This window comes from Dermacentor albipictus, chromosome 8 (genome assembly GCF_038994185.2).
Source record: "Dermacentor albipictus isolate Rhodes 1998 colony chromosome 8, USDA_Dalb.pri_finalv2, whole genome shotgun sequence".
In the NCBI taxonomy this organism is placed as follows: domain Eukaryota; kingdom Metazoa; phylum Arthropoda; class Arachnida; order Ixodida; family Ixodidae; genus Dermacentor; species Dermacentor albipictus.
This window is the reverse complement of record NC_091828.1, coordinates 108,036,258-108,063,986: the sequence shown is the minus strand read 5'-3', so window position 1 is coordinate 108,063,986 and position 27,729 is coordinate 108,036,258. Positions and strand designations below refer to the sequence as shown.

The 27,729-nt window shown below is 49.7% G+C and overlaps 3 protein-coding genes across 4 annotated transcripts in view; all 3 read left to right on the top strand.

The window, feature by feature from the left end:
* LOC139049018 (uncharacterized) overlaps positions 1-26,795 on the top strand; it is a 49,632-nt gene extending 22,837 nt beyond the window's left edge. Inside the window, exons 1-2 of one of the 2 annotated variants that reach the window (XM_070524037.1) lie at positions 23,660-25,281; positions 26,331-26,795. In XM_070524037.1, coding sequence (XP_070380138.1) covers positions 23,884-25,281; positions 26,331-26,639 — 1,707 coding nt within the window. In that variant the 5' untranslated portion in view covers positions 23,660-23,883 and the 3' untranslated portion in view covers positions 26,640-26,795. Of the gene's footprint in view, positions 1-23,659; positions 25,282-26,330 lie in introns of those variants that run through there. The other variant, XM_070524039.1, reaches the window with a different exon arrangement.
* On the top strand, positions 3,310-7,171 carry LOC139049022 (uncharacterized). Its single transcript, XM_070524044.1, has 2 exons — positions 3,310-5,237; positions 6,524-7,171. The coding sequence occupies exons 1-2, from the start codon at positions 3,840-3,842 to the stop codon at positions 6,830-6,832; spliced, it is 1,707 nt and encodes a 568-aa protein (XP_070380145.1). The 5' UTR covers positions 3,310-3,839; the 3' UTR covers positions 6,833-7,171.
* LOC139048982 (uncharacterized) lies at positions 14,618-17,783 on the top strand. Its single transcript, XM_070523997.1, has 2 exons — positions 14,618-16,228; positions 17,384-17,783. The coding sequence occupies exons 1-2, from the start codon at positions 14,831-14,833 to the stop codon at positions 17,690-17,692; spliced, it is 1,707 nt and encodes a 568-aa protein (XP_070380098.1). The 5' UTR covers positions 14,618-14,830; the 3' UTR covers positions 17,693-17,783.
* Positions 26,796-27,729: the final 934 nt, after the last annotated feature.

The window sequence follows — 27,729 nt, the reverse complement described above, 5'->3', positions numbered from 1 at the left end:
GTTGATCTTTGGGCGAATGAGGCACCACTATGGAGCAAAAGGTCTGGCGGAAGGTGTGAAGCAACATAGTATTGCCTCACGATGTCCGGATACCGTTCGGCAGAATGAGGCACGCGGTCTCTCAGCATATACAGAGGCTAGAATGTGGCAAGCAGTGCGGGAAAGGTGCCTTACGTGCACGCTTAGTGCTTCAACTTTGATGTGGGTCTCGATGAGGTGTTCCCTGGCGACTGCAACAGTTGCCGCCATTGACGAACTTGGAGAAAGACCTACACACATCCTAAGGGCCTCTGCCTGAAAGATTTGAATATTACGTTGGCTTGTTTTACATGTGGTAGTCAAAACTGGGAAGCTGTACCGCAAGAAGCTGAGAGAAAGAAGCCTAGATAGTTGCAGCGTGGCGCTTGGGGACATTCCCCAGGTCATTCCGGCGAAGAACTTGAGAAGGTGACATATGACTGTCAACCGGTTCTTCATGTACTATGTCTCTACGGGGTGGCAAACACTGTCCGAAGCAGCTCTCGACTGAAAGGGGTTGAGTTGTGTGAGTAAGTTTTTTGCCTTTCATTTCACAGAGTATTTTATCGAGCTCGTTCTTCCCACGGTGTGAAACCACATAGCTTAGGGTGCACTAGAGTATTAGAATATAGGAAGTATTATCGACGGGAACTTAAACGTTATGAAATTTAGCCATAAATAAATGAAATTTATTGCAAGAGTTTGGTATGATACGACTGAATGGCGTGCTGGTTTAGGTTTTGCAAAGTAAATATTTCAGCCTCTTCGGCCACCAAGAGGGAAGCGCGTAGGTACAACAATAAATAAATATTTGAAGGAAACATGTCGGCTCTTTGGAAAGAGTTTTTCACATGCGAAGAGTTACACCGTCGAACCCCTGACCAGAGCTCATTCACTTATTCCAAATTCTATAAAAAAATAACATCGATTATAATTTGTACCTTGTCTTTAGACAATCACGTATAAACCTGAAAGCACATTGTAAGCTATCATTTATTATTTATCATTTATTATTTATTATTATTTACACCATATACACTAAGCACCCGCCGTGGATGCTTAGTGTATATGGTGTTGGGCTGCTGAGCACGAGGTCGCGGTATCGAATCCCGGCCACGGCGGCCGCGTTTCGATGGGGGCGAAATGCGAAAACATCGGTGTACTTAGATTTAGGTGCACGTTAAAGAACCCTATGTGTTCGCAATTTCCGGAGTCCTCCACTACGGCGTGCCTCATAATCAGAAAGTGGTTTTGGCACGTAAAACCCCATAATTTATTTCTTTTATTAATTGTTCGGGGCCTTTTAACAGTTTTGTTGGCGCTGGGAGAGCGTCTAAAGCGCATTGTTGTGTTCAAGGAAGTCTACGAATAATTTGAAAGTTCTTAAGTCGTTACTCGGGTTGTGATAAGGGGTAGGCTTTACTTACTGGAGCCAGGTGTGATGACCGCTGCCAGTGGATTGATCGTCTACGGCAATTTGTGGGGTTTAAAACTTATTGGAGTTTACCAAGCTATCGTTCTTAGACCACCGTCTACAAGTGGAAGGTGTGGAAGTTGTCGCGCGGTGTGCTGTTTTCTGAATGAGGTTTGCAACCAGGGGCGTAATACGTTTTGTATGCCCAATTCATGAAAACCAGAGACGGCTGGTGAACCGTTCTGGGCTACCGGGAGTCGCCTCAAGAAACGTCGTTCACTCCCGTCAGCGCAGCTACCCGTGGACGGCCGTGCAATTTCATCAAAGAAATAAATAGGAAAGAACGACCTTCGGCTGAACTTCCGGTTCACAACGCGGTTCCTCCCCAAACGTTTCCCTTAGCTACACCGATTTGCGACGCCCCGAGAATAGGTTCAGCAGGCGCAAATACACTTGGTTGAATCGAATAGACATGTCGAAATTACGCATGATGATGCCGCACCGCCCCGTTCAAAAGCGTTGTTTCATTTTCGACGAGTTGGCTCGGGTTCTCTATGTCGACAAAATAAAAACGCCGAGGGCAGAAAAAGGCATAGAAATTCAAGAAATGTCCGCACAGCAAGAGCACTGCTATGCGAGCTCCCAAGCTAGAGGGTGCGGGATAGCATGCTGCTGCTATGGCCGCGGTCTCTGGATGGGAAGCAAGACGCAAGAAAACGCTCGTCTACCATGAATTGGCGCACTTTAAGGAAAACCAGGTGGTCAAAATTATTCTGGAGTATTCCCTATCATGAGCATGATCGCATCGGGGCACAGCGAAATTTATATTTAAATCGAGTTTTGCGGCAGGCTCATGAGAACCACGCTCACCAACACTGTGAAGTTATCTCGCGCGTTAGATAACACGCAGAAATTGATTAGTAAGACATCAAAACTGCACCACACATATAAATGCGGAAACACGTCATCCGTGACTATTATTTCTCAAAACATTGATTTGTTTTTTCAACGCCACGCTTTTCCGAAAACATTTACGTCAATAGCGCACGTGTTGACGAAGTGTGTGAAGTGTGAGCTGTTCATGTTTTAACTCTGTGTCGCTTTGCTTTTGTCTAATCTTCCTGCTATCAGTTTTTGTTCTTGTGACTTCTGTACAATAGCCGCCATGCTCAAACGAAAAACTTTTGGTCGTGAGTTGGCGCATCGCCTTATCGGCGTCGCGTTGTTCTCAGCATATCCTTCGTTGAGCAACCAAGGAACGCTCAAGCACGATATACCGCCGGCGGTATATATCGTGCTTGAGCGTCAGAGCGCTAATATATCGGGGCGTTTTGCATGAACCCGACAGCATCGGGTCAAGTCGGCTTGTCGGTTTGCAACTGGCCTGCCGAACTCGTGCAAATGCCGCCCGGTCGGACTGAACGAGCGTCGCGTCGGGCTGAGTCGGCCGGACTGCGCCAGGTCGACATAGTTCGATCCATTTGCAGCGCACATGTAAACGCTCACTGGTCGGGCTACTGCCAGCGCTGAGACTTGAGCGGAGGCAGTGTTACGTCGCGATTTGTGCACAGTGCAACGGGAAGGCTATCACGACAAGGCAAAGACAAGCATCTAACTTAATCATAACGACATGACCCATGAAAGACAAGCTGTTGCAGACGGCAGGCGGGAACCGGAAGTGCAGTTCGGACGCGTCGATATCCCGGCACGGCCCTGAGTGCAGTCGTTGTTCAACACTTCTCAGAAGCGAGTTCATGTTAAAGGGCATGCGGTCACGCCATGTTCATTCTGCCCAATTTTCTGACTGCCTGGTTCACTTAAATGTAGCCTCTAACCTATAAGTACGTGTAACCTGTAACCTATAGCCTCTAACCTATAAGGTAAGAGGCTATATCGCTTGAAGCTGGCTCCGCTCTATAGCAGCCACACATGCATTCCTACGGTAAAATCTTATCTCGTGTAGGTTATCATATCCACTGGTTCATGCATCTGTAATTGCACGGTGCGAACAAGGAGGCAAGCAGAAAGGGGTGAAAAGAGCGAACAGCTTTGTCACTTCTGCCACTCTTCATAGCAGTTCGCCGCTTTGAACAATGATGCTTGCCGAGTAAAGGTGTAAAACTCGTTCGAGAACCTGCCGGATAACGCACGCCGTCGAAAATCTCCCGGAAATATTTCTTATCCACGCACATTAGGTGTTACGCCAGCGCCACCGCACCTGCGTGACGTCACGTTGCTCGAACGTAGTGTATCACGTGTGCAACAAGCATTCGTCGAAAGTCGTGCGTAACGGTCGGTTAGCACCATCGCCTTTCCTCGTTCGTTGGGCAGTGCCACTTGAGCCTCTACGATTCGGCGAGCCTGAGGCCCTCCACTAAAGAGACACCGGCACAGGGACACCGAAATAATGGTGGTGCTACGTGCCCACCAAGGGCTGTCTTCTCTGGTCCAGCAGCTAGAAACTATGACACTGGTTCCCGCTATCAGCGCACTCGACCTCACAAATTGCATCCTTCTCGAACCAAACGAGTTGCCTCTGCACATCGCCAAATGTACGGGACTCCAAATTTTGCGGTGCGTCGCCTGCCCGCTCAGGCCGAGCGCCCTGCTCCACTTAATGCTATACCGGCTTCCGTGTCTGAAGGAAGTTGAGTTCTCCCTCGTGGCTGAGACGGACGTGGACTCGGAAATAAGGGAGGTGCACAGCACAGCGTCGCAAGTGCCAGGCGCCCTGGCTCGCAATCTCCGCCGCATGTACGCCGAAGTGAGCAACGACCTGAACTTCAAGCTTCTCTCCGCGCTACTGAGCTATTGCCCGAAGCTGGACGAGCTGCGTGTTCATTTCGTGCGCGGAAACTTCATGAACGCGCTCCTGGAATGTAACCCCATCCTCGACCAGGGCCTCAATTTCGAAACATTCACGTTCTCTTCCGAGGTGCCAGCCTCTAATCAACGCCTGCCGTCCACACCGTTGGACTTCACGAGCTGCGCGGCCGTCTGCGCCAACGTCTGCTACCGGAGGTCCAGCAACATGTGGAACTGTGTCCTACTCCGGGATCTCGCTGTCGGGTACATAAATCCCATCCATTTGCCGCAACAGCTGGTCCTGGTTGCTGTCCACCACGAAGAAGGCATCACGGCGGAATGGTTTAGCCTGGCCGGCTTTGGACACTTCTGGACGAACGTGCGACAACTCTGTCTTCTGCTATTTCCGGCACAGCCCTCCGACGGTTTATACGCGACGGCTGGCGCCGCCTACCACGACAGTCTTCGCGACTTTATCTCCGTCAAGCTCAAGCAACTAGTCGAGCTTAACATAAATGCGTTCCACTTCGGACCCGACCTCGATCTGACGACGCTGCTACAGGACGGCTCGCTGGAGCATCTGCAATCCCTCTCGGCGACCCCCTGCGGGCTTCGCCGCCCGTCAGCACTGCGCCGTCTAGCGCAGAACTGCACCGAACTCAAAGAACTGGACGTGCGCATCGATAGGCGGGGCAGCTTCGTTCGGTGCGCTATTTGCGAGGGTGTGTTCGTCCTCCATCCCGAAGACATCCCGGAAATGCATGACGCCACCCCCATGTTTCAAAATGCGCTTGCAAGGCTGACTCTGAGTGACGTGCATGGCCGTATCTCCCTTTGGCTCATCGAGACCTGTCCTGCACTTTCGGTGAGGTTGTCAGACTGCCCCAATCCGTCGCACCCAGACTACCCGTCTTTGGGTCAGCTGCTCTCCAGAAACAGCTCGCTGAGTTGTCTCGTGCTTCGGCACGATGCCCTGCCCTTCGGTGAGGCGTGTCTGCTGGTGAGTCGGGTTTGATCTACGTGCTTTCAGTGCCACGAGCATGGTTCCGTAATCTAAATGTGTCGAAAGCGCCGGAAATGAATTTTTTTAGTTTATTTATTTGGGGGGGGGGAGGCCTCAGTGAATGGCGTACTGGCCAAAATACAAGAAAAATGGTGGAGGGAGAGATAAGACAAAGCACAGACTACCAACTCTTTTATTGCACGGAACGACAGCCAACGAATACATCAGGCAAAGTAATCGTGATCACCACCCCCCGATATGCGGAAACATTTACAATCGTTTTCCCACCACTGTGACACGAGATACCACGTTCCAATCTGAAGCGAAAAAGACGAACAGATTGTGTGGTGCGTTGCTTGTTCAGCACGAAAAAACTAATTTGCAAAAAAGTACTTCTGCGCCATGTTTACTGGCATTGCGTATCTTTCTAGAGATAAATGCTCAAGGTAACTACTCTAACGACAGAAGAAACAAAAAAAACTGCTTCCCAGATCTAGCTGTTTCACTCAGAACAAGCCACCGATTGGAACCATAGGTTTCTGCTGCAACACAATATCTATTTGCTCCTTTCAAATTCCTTAGGGTGTTTAGCACAATTTCTGAAAGGTTAATTTCACTTTATAACATTTACCGTAGACGCGGACATAGAACGGTTAGATGTGGGCAACTGAAATTGCTTCGGCGAAACGTCCTAGGCTCTGGCACTCTCCTGGTGCACTAGCATGTGGCATCGTTCCTTGAGCTGAACAGCGCAAATTAATACGACGGGAAAGAAGGGACATGCACACATCCTCCTATTTCGTGATATTTCTGCTTCGGTCAGGAGCTAACAAGCCCAAAGGCGTGCACTGTAAAATATTTAAAACCCAGAAAGAAAGGATTGAGAATGTAAATGTCTATAACTCACACCCTTGGGTCAATTGTTTCTCCGTCGGACTGCGAGCTAAAGATATTTACGCCCTCATTAAATTTTGGAGGTATATTTCACCATCATCATCAGCCTGGCTGCGCCCAGTGCAGGGCAAAGGCCTCTCCCATATTTCTGCAACCACCCCGGTCATGTACTTAGTGTGGCCATGTTGACCCTGCAAACGTTTTCATCTCATCCGCCCACCAAACATTCTGCCGCCCCCTGCTACGCTTCCCTTCCCTGGGAATCCAGACCGTAACCCTTAATGATCATCGGTTACCTTCCCTCCTCATTACGTGTCCTATTTTGTTTAATTCCTATATCCTATAATTATTTAATAATATAATTCTCTGCGGGCATCGTTTCATTCCAGCAAAACATCTGCCGCATCAGCCGCCTGCAGTACCTGTGCCTTCTGTCAGCGGCGCCATTACAGGACAATGACGCCGAGGAATCCCTGCTGACGTTCAGCGACAGCCTGAAGCCTCGCATAAAGTGTGTACACGTTCACTACCGAAGCTCTACCGACGGCATCGAGAAGCGGATCACGTGGATGAGGCCGCATGGCGCTCCAACCGGTGGTGTCCTGGTTCGAGGCGGTCCTTGCTTCATCTATTGTTCGACGGCTACGTTTATAGGACTCAGCAAGCCGCTGAATCGTGACTTCAAACAGATCATGTAGATGAAGGCATGGCCGAGACGTAATAATGTGTCATAGATACCCGTAAAAGTGCCTACAATGATACAGCTTCTTTGTTTTTTTTTTCCTTGGTATCTTCGAATATGTATGCCTTATCCTTTGTTTATTTCTCTTTCTTCACTCAGTGTCTGAAATCGCGGTAAAGGGGCCCTGTAACTCTTCTTGAACTCGTTAAATAAATTGCGCTACATGTGAGACAATGCTTCCGGAGCGCGTGAGCCATATATTGCTCATACCTCATTTAGCGAATAACAAACATTATTTTTGTTTCTTCCTACTTTCGGCTATCTGTAAATAAATAAGATGAAGGCTCCTAAGCATCCGTGATTACAACAGGGGAGACTATGGCAGTATTAACAAAGAACTTCAGACTTTTCTTTCTGGCACCTTTTTAGCTTCGTTTTCTGCTCGGTCAGTCAACGAAAACTGGCTTCTGTTTAACGAAAAGCTGTGTGCTTTAGTGGAAACGTATATCCCCCAAATAAGAATAACAGGCGATAGACAGAACCCTTCGTTCACCAAGCACCTTCGACGGCTCAGAAACAAGAAGAAAACGCTATACGCAACTGCAAAGCGTACAAACTCACCCGTGGTATGGGACAAATATAGCTCATTTTTGAAAGTTTCTGTTCATCTTTAAGAGAGGCTAAAGAAAAATACTACTCTCAAGATCTACCTTCACTACTTAAAAACAACCCCCGAAAATTCTGGCAGGTGATTTCACCCAATAGTGGCTCACATCACATTTCACTAAATGATAGGAATCAAGCTCCAATCAGTGCCAAGGAATGCCCAGTCGTCTTTAATGAATTTTTTTCATCCATATTCACAATAGAAGACCATTCTAATCTGCCGGAAGTCACTGATCTAGATTACCAGTACATGCAATCCATCGATGTAACAGAGGATGGTATCACAGGTCTCATAAATAACCTTAAGTTGACTACTTCTTCGGGTGTCGATAATATTAACTCAAAAATTTTAAAGAATACAGTCACGTTATCTAGCAAATTCTTATGCAATAGATTCCGCCAGTCGTTGTCATCAGGCCAGCTTCCCTTAGACTGGAAAATTGCAAAAGTGATACCAGTTCACAAAAATGGTAGCAAGAATTCCCCAGAAAACTATCGGCCTATATCATTGCCAAGTATTTGCTGCAAAATGCTTGAACATATCATTGCATCTCACATATATCATCATCTGGAATCAAATAATTTTTTCTTTATTAACCAACATGGGTTTAGGAAAGGTTTGTCATGTGAGACGCAGTTACTAGAATTCACTACAGACTTGCATTTTAACATGGACCATAATCTTCAAACAGATTGCTTTTTTCTCGACTTCTCCAAAGCCTTCGACCGTGTGGCTCACTGTCGTTTAATTTCCAAGTTATCCGTTCTCAAATTAGACTGCTTAACGCTCTCCTGGATTCGTAACTTCCTCACAAACCGTCAGCAATTTACAGTCGTTAATAATTTTACGTCACCCCTTGCATATGTCAGTTCCGGTGTACCGCAGGGTAGCGTACTAGGACCCTTGCTTTTTCTTATTTACATCAATGATCTGCCCAATAACATCTCATCCTGCATGCGTGTTTTCGCCGATGATTGTATAATATATCGACCCATTCGCAGCCTTGATGACCATCGCATTCTTCAAGAGGACCTTCATCTCGTTACCAAATGGTGTGAAGACTGGCAAATGAAACTTAAATCATCTAAATGCCAACTAATGACATTCACGCGAAAAACAACAACTCATAGGTTTTCCTATTATATCAACTCAAATATAGTATCTCAGGCATCAGCATATAAATATCTAGGCGTAAATCTTACACCGAGCCTTTCCTGGGCCTTTCACATTGCAACTATATGCGCAAACGCTTCCAAATCTCTTGGGTATATTCGCCGCAACTTGCGTAATTGCCCGTCTAACATCCGTAAATTAGCATTCGTATCATTTGTACGCCCTCAGCTCGAATTCGCGTCCCCTATATGGTCTCCCTACCATGAATACCTAATCCACATGTTAGAAGCCATCCAAAACCGAGCTAGTCGATTTATTTCCCGAAATTACAGCTACCAGTCAAGCATTACTCAAATAAAACTCGACCTTTCACTTCAATCACTGAGTAGCCGACGTGACATAGCCCTCCTGTCCTTGCTCCATAGATATGTTCACCAAGTCAAGCCATCAAACTTGCCACTGGAACGCGCGTCTTGCACATCACGACGACTTTATAATGATTTAAGCCTCACTCGCATTTATGGCAACACTAACGCATTTAACTTCTCGGCTTTACCACGCGCGATTCGGTTATGGAATTCGCTTCCTAATAGCACTGTCGCTCAAATGAGCAATGATAAATTCAGACAACTACTAAACCTACAGTCTTCATCATAACAAATATATTCATCTGTACATATGTCATGTCATATAATACGTGACTTTCTTGTTATTGTGGTTTCAATTTTGTTTGCTTTATGTACTCGCGCAATGTACGTTATTTCGCGCAAGTGTTACATTGCCTTTTATGTTAGAGTGAATTGCCCTTTTCATTCCTTTTCCGATAACGCTTTGTATTGATTTAGCGTTTTTTTTTTAACACTGTTTGGAAGCATGTGATCATTACAAACATTTTTAGCTCACATTTTTTAGCGCTCATATATATGTTTTCTCTTGTCATTTGTTCAATGACGCCCTCCTTACTCAATGCTCCCCTTGGGGCCTGTAAGGTACTTTGAAATAAATAAATAAATAAATAAATACACCTTTCGTAGGTTTTCTGTGTCTTGGTGGTCATGACTGCCCGGTTACCAGTCTCTTTTGACCGGGCAGTCATTGACGCCGCGTCTAATGAGTACTCTCTAGATTCCTTTTCAGGTATTTATCATACAGGCCACTTGGGGTTTCAAACAGCCATTCAAGGGGCACGGACATCCTTTCACTATCACCATCTTCTCCTCGCCAGACCTACAAGGGCCCTTTGCAACCCGATCTTCACTATTCACTTTCTTTTTCAAATCATGACACAATAAACGCTCTACGCGAGGACCTTGTGGCCTCGCTGATCACGTCTTGGGATACTAGCGGTTCCCGTGCCCACAATTTCGTTTTCCAATTGGCGCTTTATATGTTCAAAACTGCGCTTTGGGTCTTTTGCGACCCCATTTCATTTTTTTAGATTGGTTTAAGCCTGTTATTGCATTAGTAGGAACGTTCTTCTCCCTCTATTTAATTTCTTTTAGGTCACGAAAGGGAGCAGACTTCGAAAAAAGGCGTGACGGCCTGCCCAGGTGGCGCTGCGGAAACGCCGGTCAACAGAGCCCTCCGTGCCGCGCTTGTCGGTTTCGGGTAGTACGAAAGCGCGAAACATCCTCCGAGATCGTGCGGCAAATCTCGGAGGCAATGTGCGAAGCCCCGGTGGTGAATTAGGTAGAGAAGGAAAGAAAGCTCTATCCATAGTGCGAACTCTGCGCACGAGAGGTTGCACAATGTACTCGACCAAAGACACAGAGTTGATGGAATACGTTTTGATCCATTACTGAGACAGGCACGTTCCTTTCAGGCGATGTTCTTCGAAGAACACCTGAAAAGAACTTTCCACATACACCTGCGCGAATTCAATTCCTAGCGACATAACCGAAAACACAAAATTCGGAGTATGCATGCGAATATTCTAGATTTTGTACGTGCCGTCAGGGACACGTACAGCTCCTCGCCGTCCCGGTCCACCAACATGGCGGCTAGTCCGACGTCAGTACAAGCCATCAGTACAAGACGTCAGTACAAGTCCTGCCTATTCGGATGGTATTCGACCCGAGCCTTCACTATTCGAAGTTGTCGCACACTATATGTATACTTCACTTATCTTCCGTGCACGATACGGAAGATTTAAAACCGACAGTGGTGCCGTGTGTGCTGCTGCTATGCCGATTTCGACGTGCAAAACACAAGTGTTTCGTGTCCGTTATTGGCGCTAATAAATATACCGGCAGTACGCCCTGAAAATGTGCACAGATATAAGCATGCCTTTGAGATCACTGGGGCGATACATGGGAATGTTTCCGAGGCAATACGGTTCCCGTGACACTCGGCATAGTGCTACTAATCGCCTTAAGAGACCTCGTTGACTCTCGTCAGCGTAGCCACCCGTAGATGGTGGGCGAATTTCATCAAAAAAAAAAAGAAACATAAAGAACGACCTAGGCTGAACTTCCGGTTCACAACGCAGTTCCTCCCCAAACGTTCCACTTAGCTACCCAGGTTTGCAGCGCCCCGTGAATAGGTTCAGCAGGCGCAAATAATCTCCGTTGAATCGAGTAGCCATGTTGAAATTATGCGTGATGCTTCCGCACCGTCCCGTTCAAAAGCGTGGTTTCGTTTTCGATAAGTTGGCTCGGGTTCTCTGTATCGACAAGATAAGGACGCCGGGGGCAGAGACTTGACGTAGGCGAGTACTTGGGGGACAAGCATGAGCCGCAGAAATTTATGAAATGCCCGCACAGCAAAGAGCACTGCAATACGAGCCATCAAGCTCGAGGGAGCGGTGTAGCATCCCGCGGCCATGGCCGCGGCATTTGGAAAGGGGGCGAGACGAAAGAGAGCGCTCGTGCACCATGCGTTGGGCACGCGTTAAAGAAAGCCAGGTGGTCAACATTATTCCTCAGACTTCCAACTGCAGGGTGAGTGAGTGAGTAAAGACTTTATTTAAAAACAAGGTATTGACGGGTGACCTTGTTGTTAGGCAGCCACGAGACCCCGGGCCCGGGCGGCTTCTTCAGCTCTCTCGATGACCTTGGCCTGCGGGTCAGGGTCGGAGCTGAGCAACACGGCCTCCCACTGCTCAGTATTACTTATTTCGTGATTTGTGTGATTTTCGGCTGGACACGACCACATAATACGGAATAGATCCGCTTTTTGCTTACAATGCTTACATGTATTAGGGTATTGGTCCGGGTAGTAGTAGCGATAGGATACGGGGTTGGGGTAGGTGTTCGTCTGAAGACGTCTCCAAGCTACTTCTTGTCGCTTTAAAGGGCCCCTGAAACGGTTCGGACAAATTTTGTAGGCGCGTAGGGTACAGCTTAAGTAGAACATTCGCACCACAATTTAAGTGAAGCGTTACGTATTAATGGAGCTGCAAGCGATTAGAAGTTACCCTCCTCCCTAGCTATGCTTTTCCTCCTCAACTCGCTCGCCGAGCGAGCGGCGCTAAGCTCCGCCTTCACTGGTTCAGCGTCACGATGCGACGTCACATCGCTCACTTCCGGTTGTTTAGGAGCACGCCCCCTCCCGCGCGAGACCTCTCCGCTAGCCGCTTGGCCGTCGACCGAGAGCTATCGAAGCAGCGTGCGTTGCGAGCATTCTGTCATAGCGCCGAACGTGTCCGGTACACCGCTAAAAACAGGCAAGCTGGTCATTTCGGCAAATGACTGGAGGCATAAACTCAAGCTGATGAAGGAACTTTAGCGTAGACGTACGTGAGCAGCCTGATCGGTCTGCACTGTTCAGACACTTGCTGGCGCAGCGCTTAACCAGTCAAACAAAGCGCTAATATTGCTCTAACCAAGTCTAAAGCATTTTAAACATTTATAAATCAACGTCTTGATGATTGCACTCCTGCGAAAACAACACACCAGCAGCAAAGAATACACTGCGTTGCTGCTACTTTGTATGGTTGAGCTCTGTGCCACCAGGTGGCTGCACCGTGCAGACCATTCACATTTGCCCTTCTGCTCATCTCGTGGCTCATCCCGGCACAGTCAAGCGGCCAGACCCTGTCCCCTTGCGCTTGCGTTTGCCCTAATACTGGACTCGCGGTTTGCAGGTCGCTAGGTTTGCAGTCCACAAGGCAACAAAGTCGAATCATAGTGCTTGCGAAAAGACTGAGACCGACTCTGACCGCGGAGCTCTCGTCAAAATGGAGTACGTTGTAACACAAGCAGACGACACTTGCTGTGTGCCGGAAGTGCTGAAGTGTACTAAAAAACTATTCTTGTGTATTCTCTTTAAGTTATTTTCTTTTTACAAAAACAAAGTAACTAACATTCCAACTATTACGAGCATCATTTGTTCACCATAAAGTTGGAAAAATTATCGACCACGCGCCCTGGTCAGCCAATCAGATAGCTCGCCCATGTGACGTAATATGGGTTATTTGCATCATATGGGTAGGGGCGGCTTAAAATTCCGCCGAGCAGTGCGCTGCGATCGGCAGCGATGCGTATTTTTAAAACCTTATAATAAATTACACGCTTCACGCAGAGCACTTAGATGCATCAATTAATGACCAGAAGAACCTACTCCAACGACTCAGTACGTTTGTAGAAAATCGCCAAAATCGTTTCAGGGTCCCTTTAAGCGATTTGTGTGCTGGCGGTTACACAGCTGCCCTGGCTAACCTGTAGTGCTGAGTTATTTCCTGGTAACTGACCATGCGATGGGGTACTTCATGGTCGTATCGGGGTTTCGGCACCTAACGCAGTGAAATTTATTTTTAAATCGAGCTTTGCGGCAGGCTTATGAGAAACACACATCGGAACGTTGTGAAGTTATCTCGCGCGTTAAACAACACGGAGAACGAGATCACTTGGGCATCAAAACTGCACCACACACACAGATTCACAAACACGTCATCCATGACTATCATTTCCTAACACATTGAATATCTTGAACGCCGCGCTTTTCCGAAAACATGACCGTCAATAGCGCACCTGTTCACGAAGGGAGTGAGCTGTTTATGTTTCAATCTGTGTCGCTTTGTATTTGTCCAATTTTGTTGCCCTAAGTTATTTTTTGTGACTTCTGTACAATCGCCGCAATGCTATAACGAAAAGTAAATTTTCTGACTTGGCGCATCTTATCGGTGTCGCAGTGTTGTTAATTTGTCCTTCGTTAAGCAACCAAGGAGCGCGCTTAAGCACGAAGTACCGCCAGCAATATCCCTCGCGAAGCTCTAATATATCGGTGCATTTTGCATGAACCCGACAGAAACTGGTCCAGTCGGCTTCTCCGGCTGGAAGTGGCCTGTCGAGCTCGTGCAAACGCTGCCCGGTCGGCCTGAACGAGAATCAAGTCGGGCTGAGTCGGCCCGACTGCACGAGGTCGACCCAGTTCGACCGGTTTGCAGCGCGCATGTAAACGCTCACTGGTCGGGCTGCAGCCGGTGCTGAGACTTAAGCGGAAGCAGTGTGACGTCACGACTTATAGGATGTGCAGACAAGGAGCCAACCTAATCATAACGAGACGACCCATGAAAAAGAAGCTGTTGCAGAGGGCTACAATAACCGGAAGTCCAGTTCCTACGCGCTGATGTCTCGGCATGATGCTACGTGCCGCCGCTGTTCACTTGTCACCACCGAGTTCATGTAAAATCGCGCGTGGTCACCTCAGCCCGATTTTCGGGTTAACGTGGGTGCCGCCTGTGACCTGTAAGTGTAACCTTTAACCTATAGCCTCTAACTTATTAGGTTACAGGCTACATCGCTTGAAGCTGGCTCCCGTGTTCTGCAGCCACACATCCATTGCTTCGGTTAAACCTTATCTCGTGTAGCGTATCACATCCGCGAGTTCGTGCATCTAAACTTTATGCTGTGAACAAGCAGCCATGTGGAAGGGGGTGAAACGAGCGAACGACTTTGTCACTTCTGCTACTCTTAATCGCTGTTCGCCGCTTCGAACAATAATCTTTGCTGAGTGGAGGTGTAAAACCCGTGCGCGCACCTTTCGAGTAGCGCACGCCTTCGCTAATCTCGCTGACATATTTTCTTTGCATGCGTTGGGAGTGACGAGAGCGCCACCGCACCCACGTGACATCAAGTTGTGCACCACGTGTGCAGCGAACATGTGTGAACGGTCGCCCGTAACACTCGGTTAGCACAGTCGCATATACCCGTCCGTACGGCCGCCCCCCTCGAGCCTCTATAATCGACGAGCGTGAACAGCTTCCCTAACGAGACACGTCCCGGGAGCCCCGAAATGACGCTAAGACTGAGCCCCAGCCTACGTTCGTCTTCAATGGACGAGCTGATAAGAACTACGAGGTCGGGAGAGCCCATCCGCGAATTGGACCTCACAAATTGCATGCTTCTCGAACCCGAGGTATTGCCTCGGCACATCGGCAGATGTAGGCGACTCCAAGCCTTGCGGTGCGTCGCCTGCCCGCTCAAGCCGAGCGCCCTGCTCGGTTTATTGCTGGAGCGGCTTCCGCATCTGAAGGAAGTTGAGTTCTCCCTCGCGGCTGATACGGACGTGGAGTCTGAAATAAGGAACGTGCACTACATGGCGTCGCAAAAGCCAGGCGCCCTGGCTTTCAATCTCCGCCGCATGTACGCTGAAGTGAGCGGCCATATGAACTTCAAGGTCCTCTCCGCGCTCGTGCGCTACTGCCCGAAGCTGGACGAGCTGCGTGTTCATTTGGCGCGCGGAATCTTCATCAACGCGCTCCTGGAGTGCAACGTCGTTTTCCAACTTTGCGCGAGTATGAAAACATTCGCGTTTTCTTCCGAGGTGCCAGCTTCCGTTCGACTGCCGCCCGAACCATTGGAGTTCGTGAGCTGCGCCGCCGTCTGCGGTAACGTCTGCTACCAGAAGTCAAGCAACATGTGGAACTGCGTTCTACTCCGGGAACTCGTTGACGGCAGCGTTGATCCTCTCCTTCTGGCGCCACAGCTTGTCGTGGTTGCCGTCCACCACGCAGAAGGCACCACGGCGGAATGGATTCGTGTGGCCACCATTGGACACTACTGGGCAAACGTGAGCCAACTCTGTCTTCTGCTACTTCCGGCACAGCCCTCCGACGGTTTTTACGCGACGGCTGGCGCCGCGTACCGCGACAGTCTTCGCGACTTCATCTCCTTCAAGCTCAAGCAAATCGTCGAGCTTAACCTCAGCGCGTTCCACTTCGGCCCCGACCTCGACTTGACGGCACTGCTCCAGGACCGCTCGCTGGAGCATCTGCAATCCTTCTCGGTGACCCCTTGCGGGCTTCGCCGGCCGTCAGCTCTGCGCCGTCTGGCGCAGAACTGCCCCGAATTCAAAGAACTGGACGTGCGCTTCGATCGGCGGGGTAGCTTCGTTCGGTGTGCCGTCTGCGAGGGTGAGTTCGTCCTCGATCTCGAAGACATGCTGCAAATGTACGACCGCGCTCCCGTCTTTCACAATGTTCTTGCCAGGCTGACTCTCACTGACGTGCATGACCGTATCTCCCTTCGGTTCGTCGAGACCTGCCCAGCGGTTTCGGTGCGCCTCTCAGACTGCCCGAGTCTCTCGCACCTAGGCTACCCGTCTTTGGGACAGCTGCTCGCCAGAAACAGCTTGCTGAGTTGTCTCGTGCTTCGGCACGATGCCTTGCCCTTCGGCGAGGCGAGTCTGTTGGTGAGTCGGGTTTGAGCAACAGGCTTTTCTTGCCGCGAGCATATTTAAGGATCGTTCCGTACCCTAGACGTGTCGGTGGCGCAGGAAGTAAAATTTCCTCGTTTATTTATTTCCTCACAGAGTTAGGTAGTGTGCAAAATACATGAAAAATGGTGGAGGTACAGGTGGGCATAAAGCGTACTACCCGTTCTTTATGAGGATAGCTATAGGGGCTTGTTGGTACGGCATAATTTATTTTGTTGCAGCGCAAACTGAACAAGGACAACAGAAAGGCACATCTGACGCTCACAGAGCTGTTTGTCAGATGTGGCTTTCGATTGTTGTTCAGCTTGCCCTACATCAACATAAGATCCCCGAATTGTTTATTGCAAGAAACGAAATGAAGCCAACATATGCGTAAAGTGATCGCTAGCACCACCCGAAAGGGCGGAAACTTCTACAACGATTTCGCCACCACTGTGACATAAGAAGCGCACACTTTCCCTTCAGAAGCGGGAAAAAAACACTCTCCGCTGTGCATTACTTGTTCAGTATGAACCAACTAATCCGCAACAAAGTACTTCTGCATTAGGTTTACTGCGGTTAGGTATCTTTCATGACATAAACGCTCAAGGTAACTACATAATTACACTCGCAGAGATAAAAAGAAAAACTGCTTTCGAGAGCTAGCCGTATCGCCAGAACAGGCCATCAATCCCTATCATAAGTTAATGCAATAACACACAACCTATTTGCTGCCTTCAAATCCTTTAGGGTGCTTAGCACAATTTCTGAAAGCTTAATTTCTCTTTAAAACACTTGCCGCATAAAAAGACAACGACGGCTTACATAAGGGCAACTGAAATGGTTTCGGGAAGACGTCCTATGCTGAAACAGCGCAAAATAACCTGACGGGATTAAAGAGACACACAGGTCCTGTTATTTCGTTACATTTGTGCTCAGGTCATGAGCTAACCAGCTCAAATGCATCCGCTGTAAAATAATTTTCACCTTAAAAACAGGCATTTAAAATTGGAAATGTCTATCGCTCGCACATTGCATCCTTTCTATTGGCGTAAGAGCGCGAGTTAGACGTTTACACCCTTCTTAAATTTTTGGAGGTGTAAATCATTCACGAACGTAATGCAATTTCCCGCGGGCATCGTTCCGTTCCAGGAAAACATCTCCCGCATCGCCAGCCTGCAGTACCTGTGCCTTCTGTCGGCGGTGACGTTACTGGACAATGTCGCCGAGGTGTCCGTGCTGGCGTTCAGTGATCGCCTGAAACCTCGCATAAAGTGTGTACACGTTCACTACCGAAGCTGTAACGCCGGCATCGAGAAGCGGATCACGTGGGTGAAGCAGACTGGCGCTCCAACCGGTGGCGTCCTGGTTCGAGACGGTCCCTGCTTCCTGTATTGTTCGACGGCCACGTTCATAGGACTCGCCAAGCCATTGAACCGTGACTTCAAAGAGATCATGTAGATAAATGCACGGCCGAGACGTAAAAGAATGTCTTAGATACACGTAAATGTGCCTACAATAATACAGCTTATCATTTGCTTTTTCATTCGTATCATCGCATATGTGTGCCTTATCCTTTGTTTATTTTTCTTCACTCAGTGTCTGAACTCGCGCTAAAAGGGCCCTGCAAACACTTATAGGAGCCTGTTAAATAAATCGCTCTAGTTGCGAGGCAATGTTTCCGCAACGCATGAGCCAAGAATTCCTCGCTTTTCTACAGCGGGAAACGTACAATCGAGCGTGACGGCAGGCACAGGTGGCGCTGCGGAAACGCCGCTCAACATAAACCCCTCAATCTCCTAGAGGAGCGCCAACGACTTCCCCTAACCTCCTCTCAAGTGCCGCGCTCGGCGCGCCCTCGACAGTGGCGCCGCCTATGCTGGCCCTGCTGTAGAAGACGACGGCTAACGCGCTACCGGAGGAAATCCGCAGAAAAGTTCATACGAGCCCTGCGTAGCAGTTTTTGATGCGAAGTTGTCTTCGTCAGTCGCAAACTTGCCTGAATAATGTTGTGTTGGAATCGCTAAAGAAAAAGCTAAAGAAAGGGCCGTTATTTAAGACATAAAGCGCCCGCACATTGAGAGTTCGTGTTGCTGAAACACGATGCCTGGCCAAGGTGCGCTCAAACACGCGCGCAATTACCTCAGTTCGAGGTTTCGACTGCGTGAAAGTATGTGTACGTGGTTCCGTAGCTTAATTTACGTAAATGCCGGATACCTTTGTGCTGCCGGCGCGTGCGAGATTCCAAATGCCTGGGGCCAGCAATGCCTAGCAACTGGGCCGCTTCTACTCCGCGCCTTTTACACATGTGTGTAAGTCATGCACGCATTGTGGCGGCCATGAGAACCTTTTTCACGCGTGCACAGTATTGATAATTCAAACAGCGTACCAGCGCATGTAATCGTTTCTTTTATTTAGCAAGTACGCACTTGGCGGGACAAATTAACACTGATTCCGAGCATAATTATCCATGTCCCCCTCCCTCATTAGTCCGGGTAGCACTTTTATTCAAGCACTCATTTTATATCTGTATACAACGTCTCTCCATTCTTTTGCCACCCGCTGTGGTTGCTCAGTGGCTATGGTGTTAGGCTGCTGAGCACGAGGTCGCGGGATCGAATCCCGGCCACGGCGGCCGCATTTCGAAGGGGGCGAAATGCGAAAACACCCGTGTACTTAGATTTAGGTGTACGTTAAAGAACCCCAGGTGGTCAAAATTTCCGGAGTCCCCCACTACGGCGTGCCTCATAATCAGAATGTGGTTTTGGCACGTAAAACTCCCTAATTTAATTCTTTTGCCTTGTATGTTCTGGAAGAGGAGCTGCGTTGCTTTAAATGGAACATTCGAGGTACACAACACCGGGAACGAAATGAATTCTTGGATTTTACGTAAAAGAGCCACGATATGTTTATAGGCACGCCGTAATGGGGGACTCCCAATTTTGACCAGCTGGGGTTCTTTAATGTGTTGCCAATGGATGGGACACGAGTGCTTTTGCATATCGCGCCCATCGGAATGCGGCAGCGGTGGCCGCGATTCGATGACTCCGCGACATCCCGCCGTCATTTTGTCTGCGCCGACTTTCGTCGCACTACGCCAGCAATGGCGGTCGGAGCGCGCTGGAAAGAAAAAAGTACGCAAAAGAGCAACGCGTTCTTCCACGTGACACAGCTTGGCCAATGGAGGTGCGTGGAGGCCGGGGCGACAGGAGGCGTGGAGGAGGAAACACCGGGGAGAGCGGAGTGGCGGATAGATCTACGAATGGTGCTACTTTTGGAACATTCAGGGGTTTTAGGTGAACAGAGCCCTCAGTGCTACGCTTATCGCATTCGGGTAGTACAGACTCAAAACACGGCCTCCGAGATCGGCCGGCACATCTCGGGGGCGATGTGCGAAGCTCTGTTGGTGAATGCAGTAGAGAAGGAAGCAACGTTGTATACTCAGTGCGAACACTGCGCACGAGAGGATGCGCAGGGTACTCAGTCAAAAGCTTTACAGCGAAGCTGTATACCTCTACCGTCGAAGGATATTTTCGTGTCGTTACGGTAGGCAAAAAACTCTCTGGTGTAGGTGAAGAAGGCGTTAAGCACTCACCATACGTAGGCCGATCCCGAAGATAGTGCAATGACGGGCCGACCCGCGGCAGAGGTGAAGCAGGTGTTAAGCAGTCCCCTTACCTAGGCCAATCCCGAAAATAGTGCCTTAACGCGTGATTTAACTGGGACCTGTCATGTTGACCACATAATGAATTCTGCAAATCGTATACTCTAGATTATCTACGCCTCCACTTCTTCCTCGCCCCTCCCTCTATTAAGCAACTTGCTTTGATAACTTTTGTGCGGCCCTAGTAGATGGAGTATGCCGATGCCATTTTCGACCCCCACCACAATAACCTTATTAACGCCCTCGAGTCGATTCAGAAACGCGGGACACGATTTATGCTGTCAACTTATTCGTACAATTCAAGCATCTCTGCACTAAAGGCCCAAAAAAACTTACCCTCTCTAGCCTCACGCCGTATAATAGCACGTCTTAACCTTTTTCATAAAGTTTTCTATTCCTTCGCTTTTGACAACCCGTACACGAAAAGACCACCACGCCCCCTTCCCCTATCGCATTGCCCCCACAAAACAATATAACACCGTATATCCCCCACAAGCCCACACAGTGACTTTTCAGCAGTCATTTTTTCTGCGCACAGCACGAGACTCGAATGGCCTGCCCACCCAAGTTGACACTATCATCAACCCACTTGCATTCATGCGGCTCATTGAAAATATCCCTTCGTAATTTGTAGTATCTTTCTTTTTCATTACCCCCCCCTCCCTCATGTAATGTCTCAAGGAGAGACGTTTCAGGAAATAAATAAATACCGACCCGACCCACGGTGGAGGTGAAGCAAGCGTTAGGAACTCCCCACACGCGGGCCGATCACGAAGATAGCGCAATGCCAGGCCGACACGCGGCCAAGGTGAAGCAGGCGTTGAGCACTTCCCATGCGTGGGCCGATCCCGATGGTAGTGCAATGCCGTCCCTACCCGCCCCGGAGGTGAAGCAGGCGTTAGGCACTCCCCATGTGTGCGCCGATCCCGTAGATAGTGCAATGCCGGTGCCACGCACGGCGGAGGGGAAGCAGGCGTTAAGCACACCTCAAACATTGGGCACTCCCGAAGATAGTGCAATGCCGGACCAACCCGCGGAGGCGGTGAAGCAGGCATTAAGCACTCCCCATGTCTGTGCCGATCCCATGCTCTGCTTGGTGCTGGGTTCAGCTTTCTTTTCAAGTAACGCCGGTATGCCTTATTATGCATACCTCTGTGGAACACTCCTATTGCGGAAAAAAATATCATTTAGGACACTCTGCCCATTTCCCGTGCTCTGCAAAGCGAGCGCCGCAAGAAGACTTATTTCAAATAGGTTGCACTTCGGCGATCCTGCGATTCGGCGCGAGCTTCACTGCCAACGAAGTTCCCTACAACTGCTGCACAAAACTTTCGGTCTCACGGCTATGCCTTACTCACGCGTGCCCCTTTTAACAGTCAGTGCTCCAACGCACACTCGGGAAACAGCAACTTCCAACAAGATGTTCACGGCGTCCATGTCTACAATCGTATGCGTCGTGGGAGAACTCTCGGCTCTGCACTCAGTCGCGAGGCACATCGTTTTTCGTTCTGTCACCGAAAGCGACGTGAGTTCAGAAATTATCTGCAGGGCTCGCTGCTCCCGGATGGCACAATCTAGCACTCGTCAAAAAAGTTGAATCAAGCCTTGTGCGTTGGGGCGGCACTGCTACGTCGTCCTGTGGGGCCGCTATCGCAACTGCCGGGACAACGTCCAAGGCGTCCGCGTCGTTTGCCAGCGCGCCTTCCATAGAGAGGTTTAGCTTGTACGCTATTCCGGTAAACGGGAGCGGTTTGGGCGGATTACCGGATGGTCGGGGCGTAAACGTGAGCGGTGAAGCCGCCTGGTGTTGTAGAGCTCAACCAGACAAACGCATAGCTAAAACTGCAGTAACTCACCATATCCTGCTTCGCAACCCGTGCAAATTTTTGGCAGTGGCGTAATTGTGAACACGATTACGCCAGTGTCCAAAATTTACGCCAGCAGCTAAGCAGAATATAGTAATTAGCTCTGTGTTTGTGTGGTTGAGCTTTGCGCCACCAGCTGGCGCCACCAATCTGGCCGCTCAGGTTGGCGCCCCCGCTAAACCGGAAAACCGCCCGCGCTTGCCCGAATACCGGACACGCTAAAAGTCTCTAATGTCGAACTACCTGCCGAGGTCATCATCGCAACTGTCGGGGCAACGTCCAAGGCGTCCGCGTTGGCTGTCGCCACGCATTTTGTCGATGTCGAGCTCTCTGCTGCCGTTTCGACGCTCGCTATCGTCTCCATCGATGGCATCGGTACGACTCTTCGCGGCACATTCTCGACTGTTTTTGCCGAACCGGTTCAGGGTGTGGAATTTTCGATAGTCCTTAGGCATAGCGCTCGCGGGGGTTCGATGACAGTCTATGACAATATGGCGACAACCTCGTTCGTGCCAGGCGCCCGAGACGCCATCGAAACTGCTAACAGCCAATTACAAGCCGCCGTTTCGTCACATGTTGGCTTCGGACCAATCGGACAGCAAGATTTCGTATTTCTTTCTTGTTCGACAGCGCTGCGCAGCGTAGATTTGAATGCTCGCGCTTGGCGGGAAAGAAAGCCCGATGCATTTTCGAAGCAGACCAATATGGCCAGGCTCCGGTGAACGGCTGCGAAGTTACGAACGGCGCTGAATTGGTTGCCTTGGGGCGTTTCACCCGCATTAAACTCGCGCCGTCAACTAATAAAGCTTCAAAAGAGTACGCATTTGGGCTGGTTGGTTCATGATTACGAGCAATAAAAACAGCGCTAAACGACGGGACGTGTAAAGGGACACAGACAACGGCTTACTTTTTGGCAAAACTATGAGTTTTCAGGCGCAAATTTTTTTTCGAGCAGGTAAAGAATGATGTGCTGAACGCGATTATTACAAAATTGAAGAATCGACATCCTGGTAAATTTTTGTCTTCCAGACCCGTGTCCCCGTTTATTAAGCAGGATATCCCGCCGGCGATATACTGGTGATACACTGTAAAAACGCTAATATACCGGGCCTTTTGCATGAACCCGACAGAAGCGGGTCCAGTAGGCTTGTCGGGCTGGATGGAATTGGCCTCTCGAGCTCTTGCATACGCTGCCCGGTTAACCTGAACGAGCGTCGAGTTGGACTCAGTCGGCCCGTCTGCACGAGGCGTGGGTAGACCCAGCTCGACCCGTTTGCAATGCGCATGTAAACGCCAACTGTAGGGGGCTGTAACCGGTGCCGAGACTTGCGCGGGAGCAGTCTGACGTCGCGATTTATGCGCTGCGCAGCAGGAAGGCTACCATGACACGGCGTAAAGGCAAGCATCCAACCTAATCACAACGACGCGACCCATGAAACAGAAGCTGTTGCAGAGGACTACGATAACCGGAAGTCCAGTTCTATACGCGCTGATGTATCGGCACGACGCTGCGTGCCGTTGTAAAGCGCGCGCGGTCACGACAGGCTGGATGAGCCCGATTTTCTTACTGTCGGGTGCACATAATTGTAACCTATAAGGTTTAAGGCCATATCGCTTGAAAATGGCTCCGGTGTTCTGCCGCCACACAGGCATTGCTTCGGATGAAACCTTATCTCCTGCAGTGCGTCACATCCACTAGTTCATGCACCTATAGCCTTACGCTGTGTACAAGCAGGCACACAGAAGAAGGCAAAACGAGAGAACAACTTCGTCACTTCTTATGCTCTTAATTGCTGTTCGCCACTTTGAACAATAACCCTCGCCGAGTAATGCCGGAGAACTCGGTTGCGCACCTTTTGGGTAAAGCATGCGCCTGCGCGCATCTCCCCGCAATATATCTTCTGCACGCGTTGAGGGTGACGACAGCGCCGCCGCACCTGCGTGACGTCACGTTGCTCACTCGTAGTGTCACACGTCTACAGCAGGCATCTGTCGAAAGTCGATCGTAAAGCTCGGTCAGAACCGTCAACTTTTCCCGTTCCTTGGGCCGCGCCACTCGAGCCTCCAATTCAACGAGTGCGAATAGCTTCCCTAACCAGGCACGTTCCGGCAATACAGCAGTGATGCTGAGTCTGCGCGCCAACCAAGGGGTGTCTTCTCTGCGCGAGGTGCTTAAAGCCGTGAAAGCGGTGTGGACCATCCACGAATTGGACCTCACAAATTGCATTCTCGTCGAACCCAAAGAATTGCCTCTGCACATCGGCAAATGCACGGGACTCCAATCCTTGCGCTGCGTCGCCTGCCCGCTCCGGCCGAGCGACCTGTTCGATTTAATGCTACAACGGCTTCGCTATATGGCGGAAGTCGAGTTCTCCCTCGTGGCTGAGTCGGACGTGGAGTTGGAAATAAGGCACGTGCAGCAGAGCGCGTCGGAAACGCCAGGTGCCATGGCTCTCAATCTCCGCCGCATGTACGTCGAAGTCGGCGGCTACCTGAACTTCAAGCTCCTCTCGACACTCCTGCGCTACTGCCCGAACCTCGACGAGTTGCGTGTCCATTTAGTGCGCGGAGCCTTCTTGAACACGCTCCTGGAGTGCAACGACATCCTCCAACAGTGCGTAAATTTGAAAACATTCGCGTTCTCCTCCGAGGTGCAAGCCTCCAATCAACACCTGCCGTCCACACCATTGGAATTCATGAGCTGCGCGGCCGTCTGCGCCAACATCACATACCGGAGGTCGACCAACTCGTGGAACTGTGTTCGACTCCAAGACCTCGCTGTCGACAGCGTTCATTCCCTCATTCTGCCGCAACAGCTGGTCCTGGTTGCCGTCCACCACGCAGAAGGCACCACGGCGGAATGGATTCGCGTGGCCAGCCTTAGACACATCTGGATAAACGTGCGCCAACTCTGTCTTCTGCTATTTCCGGCACAGCCCTGCAATGGTGTCTACGCGACGGCAGGCGTCGCGTACCTCGACAGTCTTCGCGACTTCATCTCCTCCAAGCTCCAACGAATCGTCGAGCTTAACATAAGCGCGTTCCACTTCGACGAGGACCTGGAATTGACGTCACTGCTCCAGGACGGCTCACTGGGGCATCTGCAATCCCTCTCGGCGACCCCTTGCGCGCTTCGCCGCCCGTCAGCCCTGCGCCGTCTGGCGCAACTCTGCCCCGAATTCAAAGAACTGGACGTCCGCATCGAAAGGCAGGGTAGCTTCGTTCGGTGCGCCGTCTGCGAGGGTGAGTTCGTCCTCCATCCCGGAGACAGGTTGGAAATGTGCAACAGCGCCACCGTTTTTCATAATGTGCTTACCAGGCTGACCCTCAATGAAGTTCATGGCCGTATTTCTCTTTGGTTGATCGAGACCTGTCCAGCGGTTTCAGTGCGGCTCTCAGACTGCCCTAATCCCTCGCACCCAGACTTCCCGTCTTTGGGTCAGGTGCTCGCCAGAAACAGCTCGCTGAGTTGTCTCGTGCTTCGGCACGATGCTCTGCCCTTCGGCGAGGCGTCTCTGCTGGTGAGTCAGGTTTGACCTACGGGCGTTCTGTGCAACGAGCATATTTAAGTATAGCTCCGTACTCTGAACGTGTCGACGGTGGCGGAACTGAAATTTGCTCGTCTATTTCATTACACAGTGAGTTACGTACTGCGAAAAATGCGTGAAACACGACGAAGGGAGAGGTAGGACAGAGCGCAGACTACCAATGGGCTTATTGCATGAAAAGACAGAAAGTAAATATACAGTCAAGGTAATCGCTAGCGCCACTCAGAAATGCGGAAACATTTACAATCGCCTTGCTGCCACTCGGGCAGTAGATCTGAACACGTTTCTTTCAGAAGCGAAAACAAGAAAAACAGATTCTGCTCGGTGCGTTTCTTGTTCAGTATGAACCAACTAATCCGCAACAAAGTACTGCTGCATTATCTTTACTGTGGTTAAGTACCTTTCTTGAGATAGATGCTCAAGGTAAAAATATAGTTACGCGAGCAGACACTGCCACCCTCTAACCGCAGAAGACAAGAAAGAGAGCTGCTTTCGAGAGCTAGCTGTTTCGCTGAGAACAGGCCACCGATCCCAACAATAAGTTCCTGCAGTAACACACAACCGATTTGCTCCCTTAAAACATTTTAGGGTGTTTCGATGAATTTCTGATATTATTTCTCTTCATAAAATTTACCGCACACAAGAAAATCAAAGTGTTAGATAAGGGCAACTGAAATTGGTTCGGGAATACGTCATACGTCATAGGCTCTGCCCCTCCAATGGTGCACGCAGTTGCATCGTTGCTTCAGTCGAAACAGCGCAACATAACACGACAGGAAAAGGGGACAGACACACGTTCTGGTATTTCGTGATATTTCTGCTCAGGTCACGAGCTGGCCAGCCCCAATGCGTGCACTGTAAGATAATTTGCAGCCTTAAAGAAAAGATTTAAAATGTGTCTATAACTCATACCCTCACATGATGTTTTTCGGCGTAAAAGTGCGAGTTGAAGACAAATTTACGCCGTTATGAAATTGTTTAAGAATATAACGTAATTTTCTGCGGACATCGTTCCATTCCAGGAAAACATCTCCCGCATCACCGGCCTGCAGTATCTGTGCCTTCTGTCGGCGGCGCCATTACAGGACAATGTCGCCGAGGTGTCCCTGCTGGCGTTCACTTCCTGCCTGAATCCTCACATAAAGTGTGTACACGTTCATTACCAAAACTCCACCCGCGCCACCGAGCAGCGGATCACGTGGATGAAGCGGACTGGCGCTACCAGCGGTGGCGTCCTGGTTCGAGACGGTCCCTGCTTCCTCTGTTGTTCGACGGCGACCTTCATAGGACTCGCCAAGCCGCTGAATCGCGACTTCGAACAGATCAAGTAGCTGAAGGAACGGCCGAGACGGAATAAAATGTCTGAGATACGCGCAAAAGTGCTGCCTACAATAATGGAGCTTATCATTTGCTTTTTTCATTGCTATCTTCAATATGTATGTCTTATGCCTTGTTCATTTTATCAATAGCTATTTTTCATTCGTGTCTTCGAATATGTATCAACTCGCGCTGAAGGAGCCCTGGAACGCTTTTTTGAGCCCGTTAAGCAAACCGCGCTGGAAGCGAGACGCGTAGTGCGCGCCGATGGACGCGCCTCTGGTGGCGGCCTTGCGCAGAACACACGGGAGAGGAGCCAGGCGCGCGCCGTAGTTTGTTGTGTCGTTGATAGTGCTTTTCCGTCTTATTGATGTTTCCTGAGCAAAATAGGCAACGCCCTTCGCATGTGTGGGGTGGCCAATGCTTCAAGGAATGTCAAAGAAGAATTTTTGCACGGTGGGGGGCTCAAATACCGGCGAAAACGTGCCGGCGATACGGTTCTAATCACGCCCGGCAAAGCCTCATAAGCGGGAGAAACGATAGCAAACATGGATCGTTGCTTCCGCGGGAAATTTCTTGTTCTCATCCTTTCCCTTGTCCCGTCGGTGTTTTTTTTTTCCACTCCATCATAGTCAGATGCGTAAGCGACAAAGTTTGTCTGCAGTGCAGCATGCTGTTTAAAGGCATTTCATAAAGCTCGGAATGCCGTTTGCCGCTTATATTGTTTCCCGCTTCTTTACCGCGTTGCGCTAGCTAGGCAGCACGACTGCACGAGCTCATCGTGATGTATGGTAAAGCTACTGAAGTTTCCGACAACTGAAGTTGTTTGTTTTCTGTGGCCCGGTAAATCGTCGCACCAGCTTTTGCGCACTTTGTGGTTTTACATCTATTTTATGCGTGGCTTCGTACATGTTTAACTGTTGCTAGTTGCTCCATGCATAACACTTGTTGATTCTTTTGAGCTGCGAGGTTTTCACCCTGCCTCCTTTGTAAAGGGCATAAATCACGCAGTGTCTTATTGGAATGATACCAAGGAAGTACTTCTTTAACAGCTTTATTCTTTTCTCCCGAGGGCATCTTAGATATCGTGGTTTCTTTTGGAAA

What these genes read in the sequence shown, in the direction of transcription:
- LOC139049022 (XM_070524044.1), top strand. Translation starts at nt 3,840, where the DNA reads ATGGTGGTGCTACGTGCCCACCAAGGGCTGTCTTCTCTGGTCCAGCAG. An exon ending in TCGGTGAGGCGTGTCTGCTG is followed by an intron (nt 5,238 to 6,523) that starts GTGAGTCGGGTT and finishes GTTTCATTCCAG; the next exon opens with CAAAACATCTGCCGCATCAG.
- LOC139048982 (XM_070523997.1), top strand. Translation starts at nt 14,831, where the DNA reads ATGACGCTAAGACTGAGCCCCAGCCTACGTTCGTCTTCAATGGACGAG. An exon ending in TCGGCGAGGCGAGTCTGTTG is followed by an intron (nt 16,229 to 17,383) that starts GTGAGTCGGGTT and finishes GTTCCGTTCCAG; the next exon opens with GAAAACATCTCCCGCATCGC.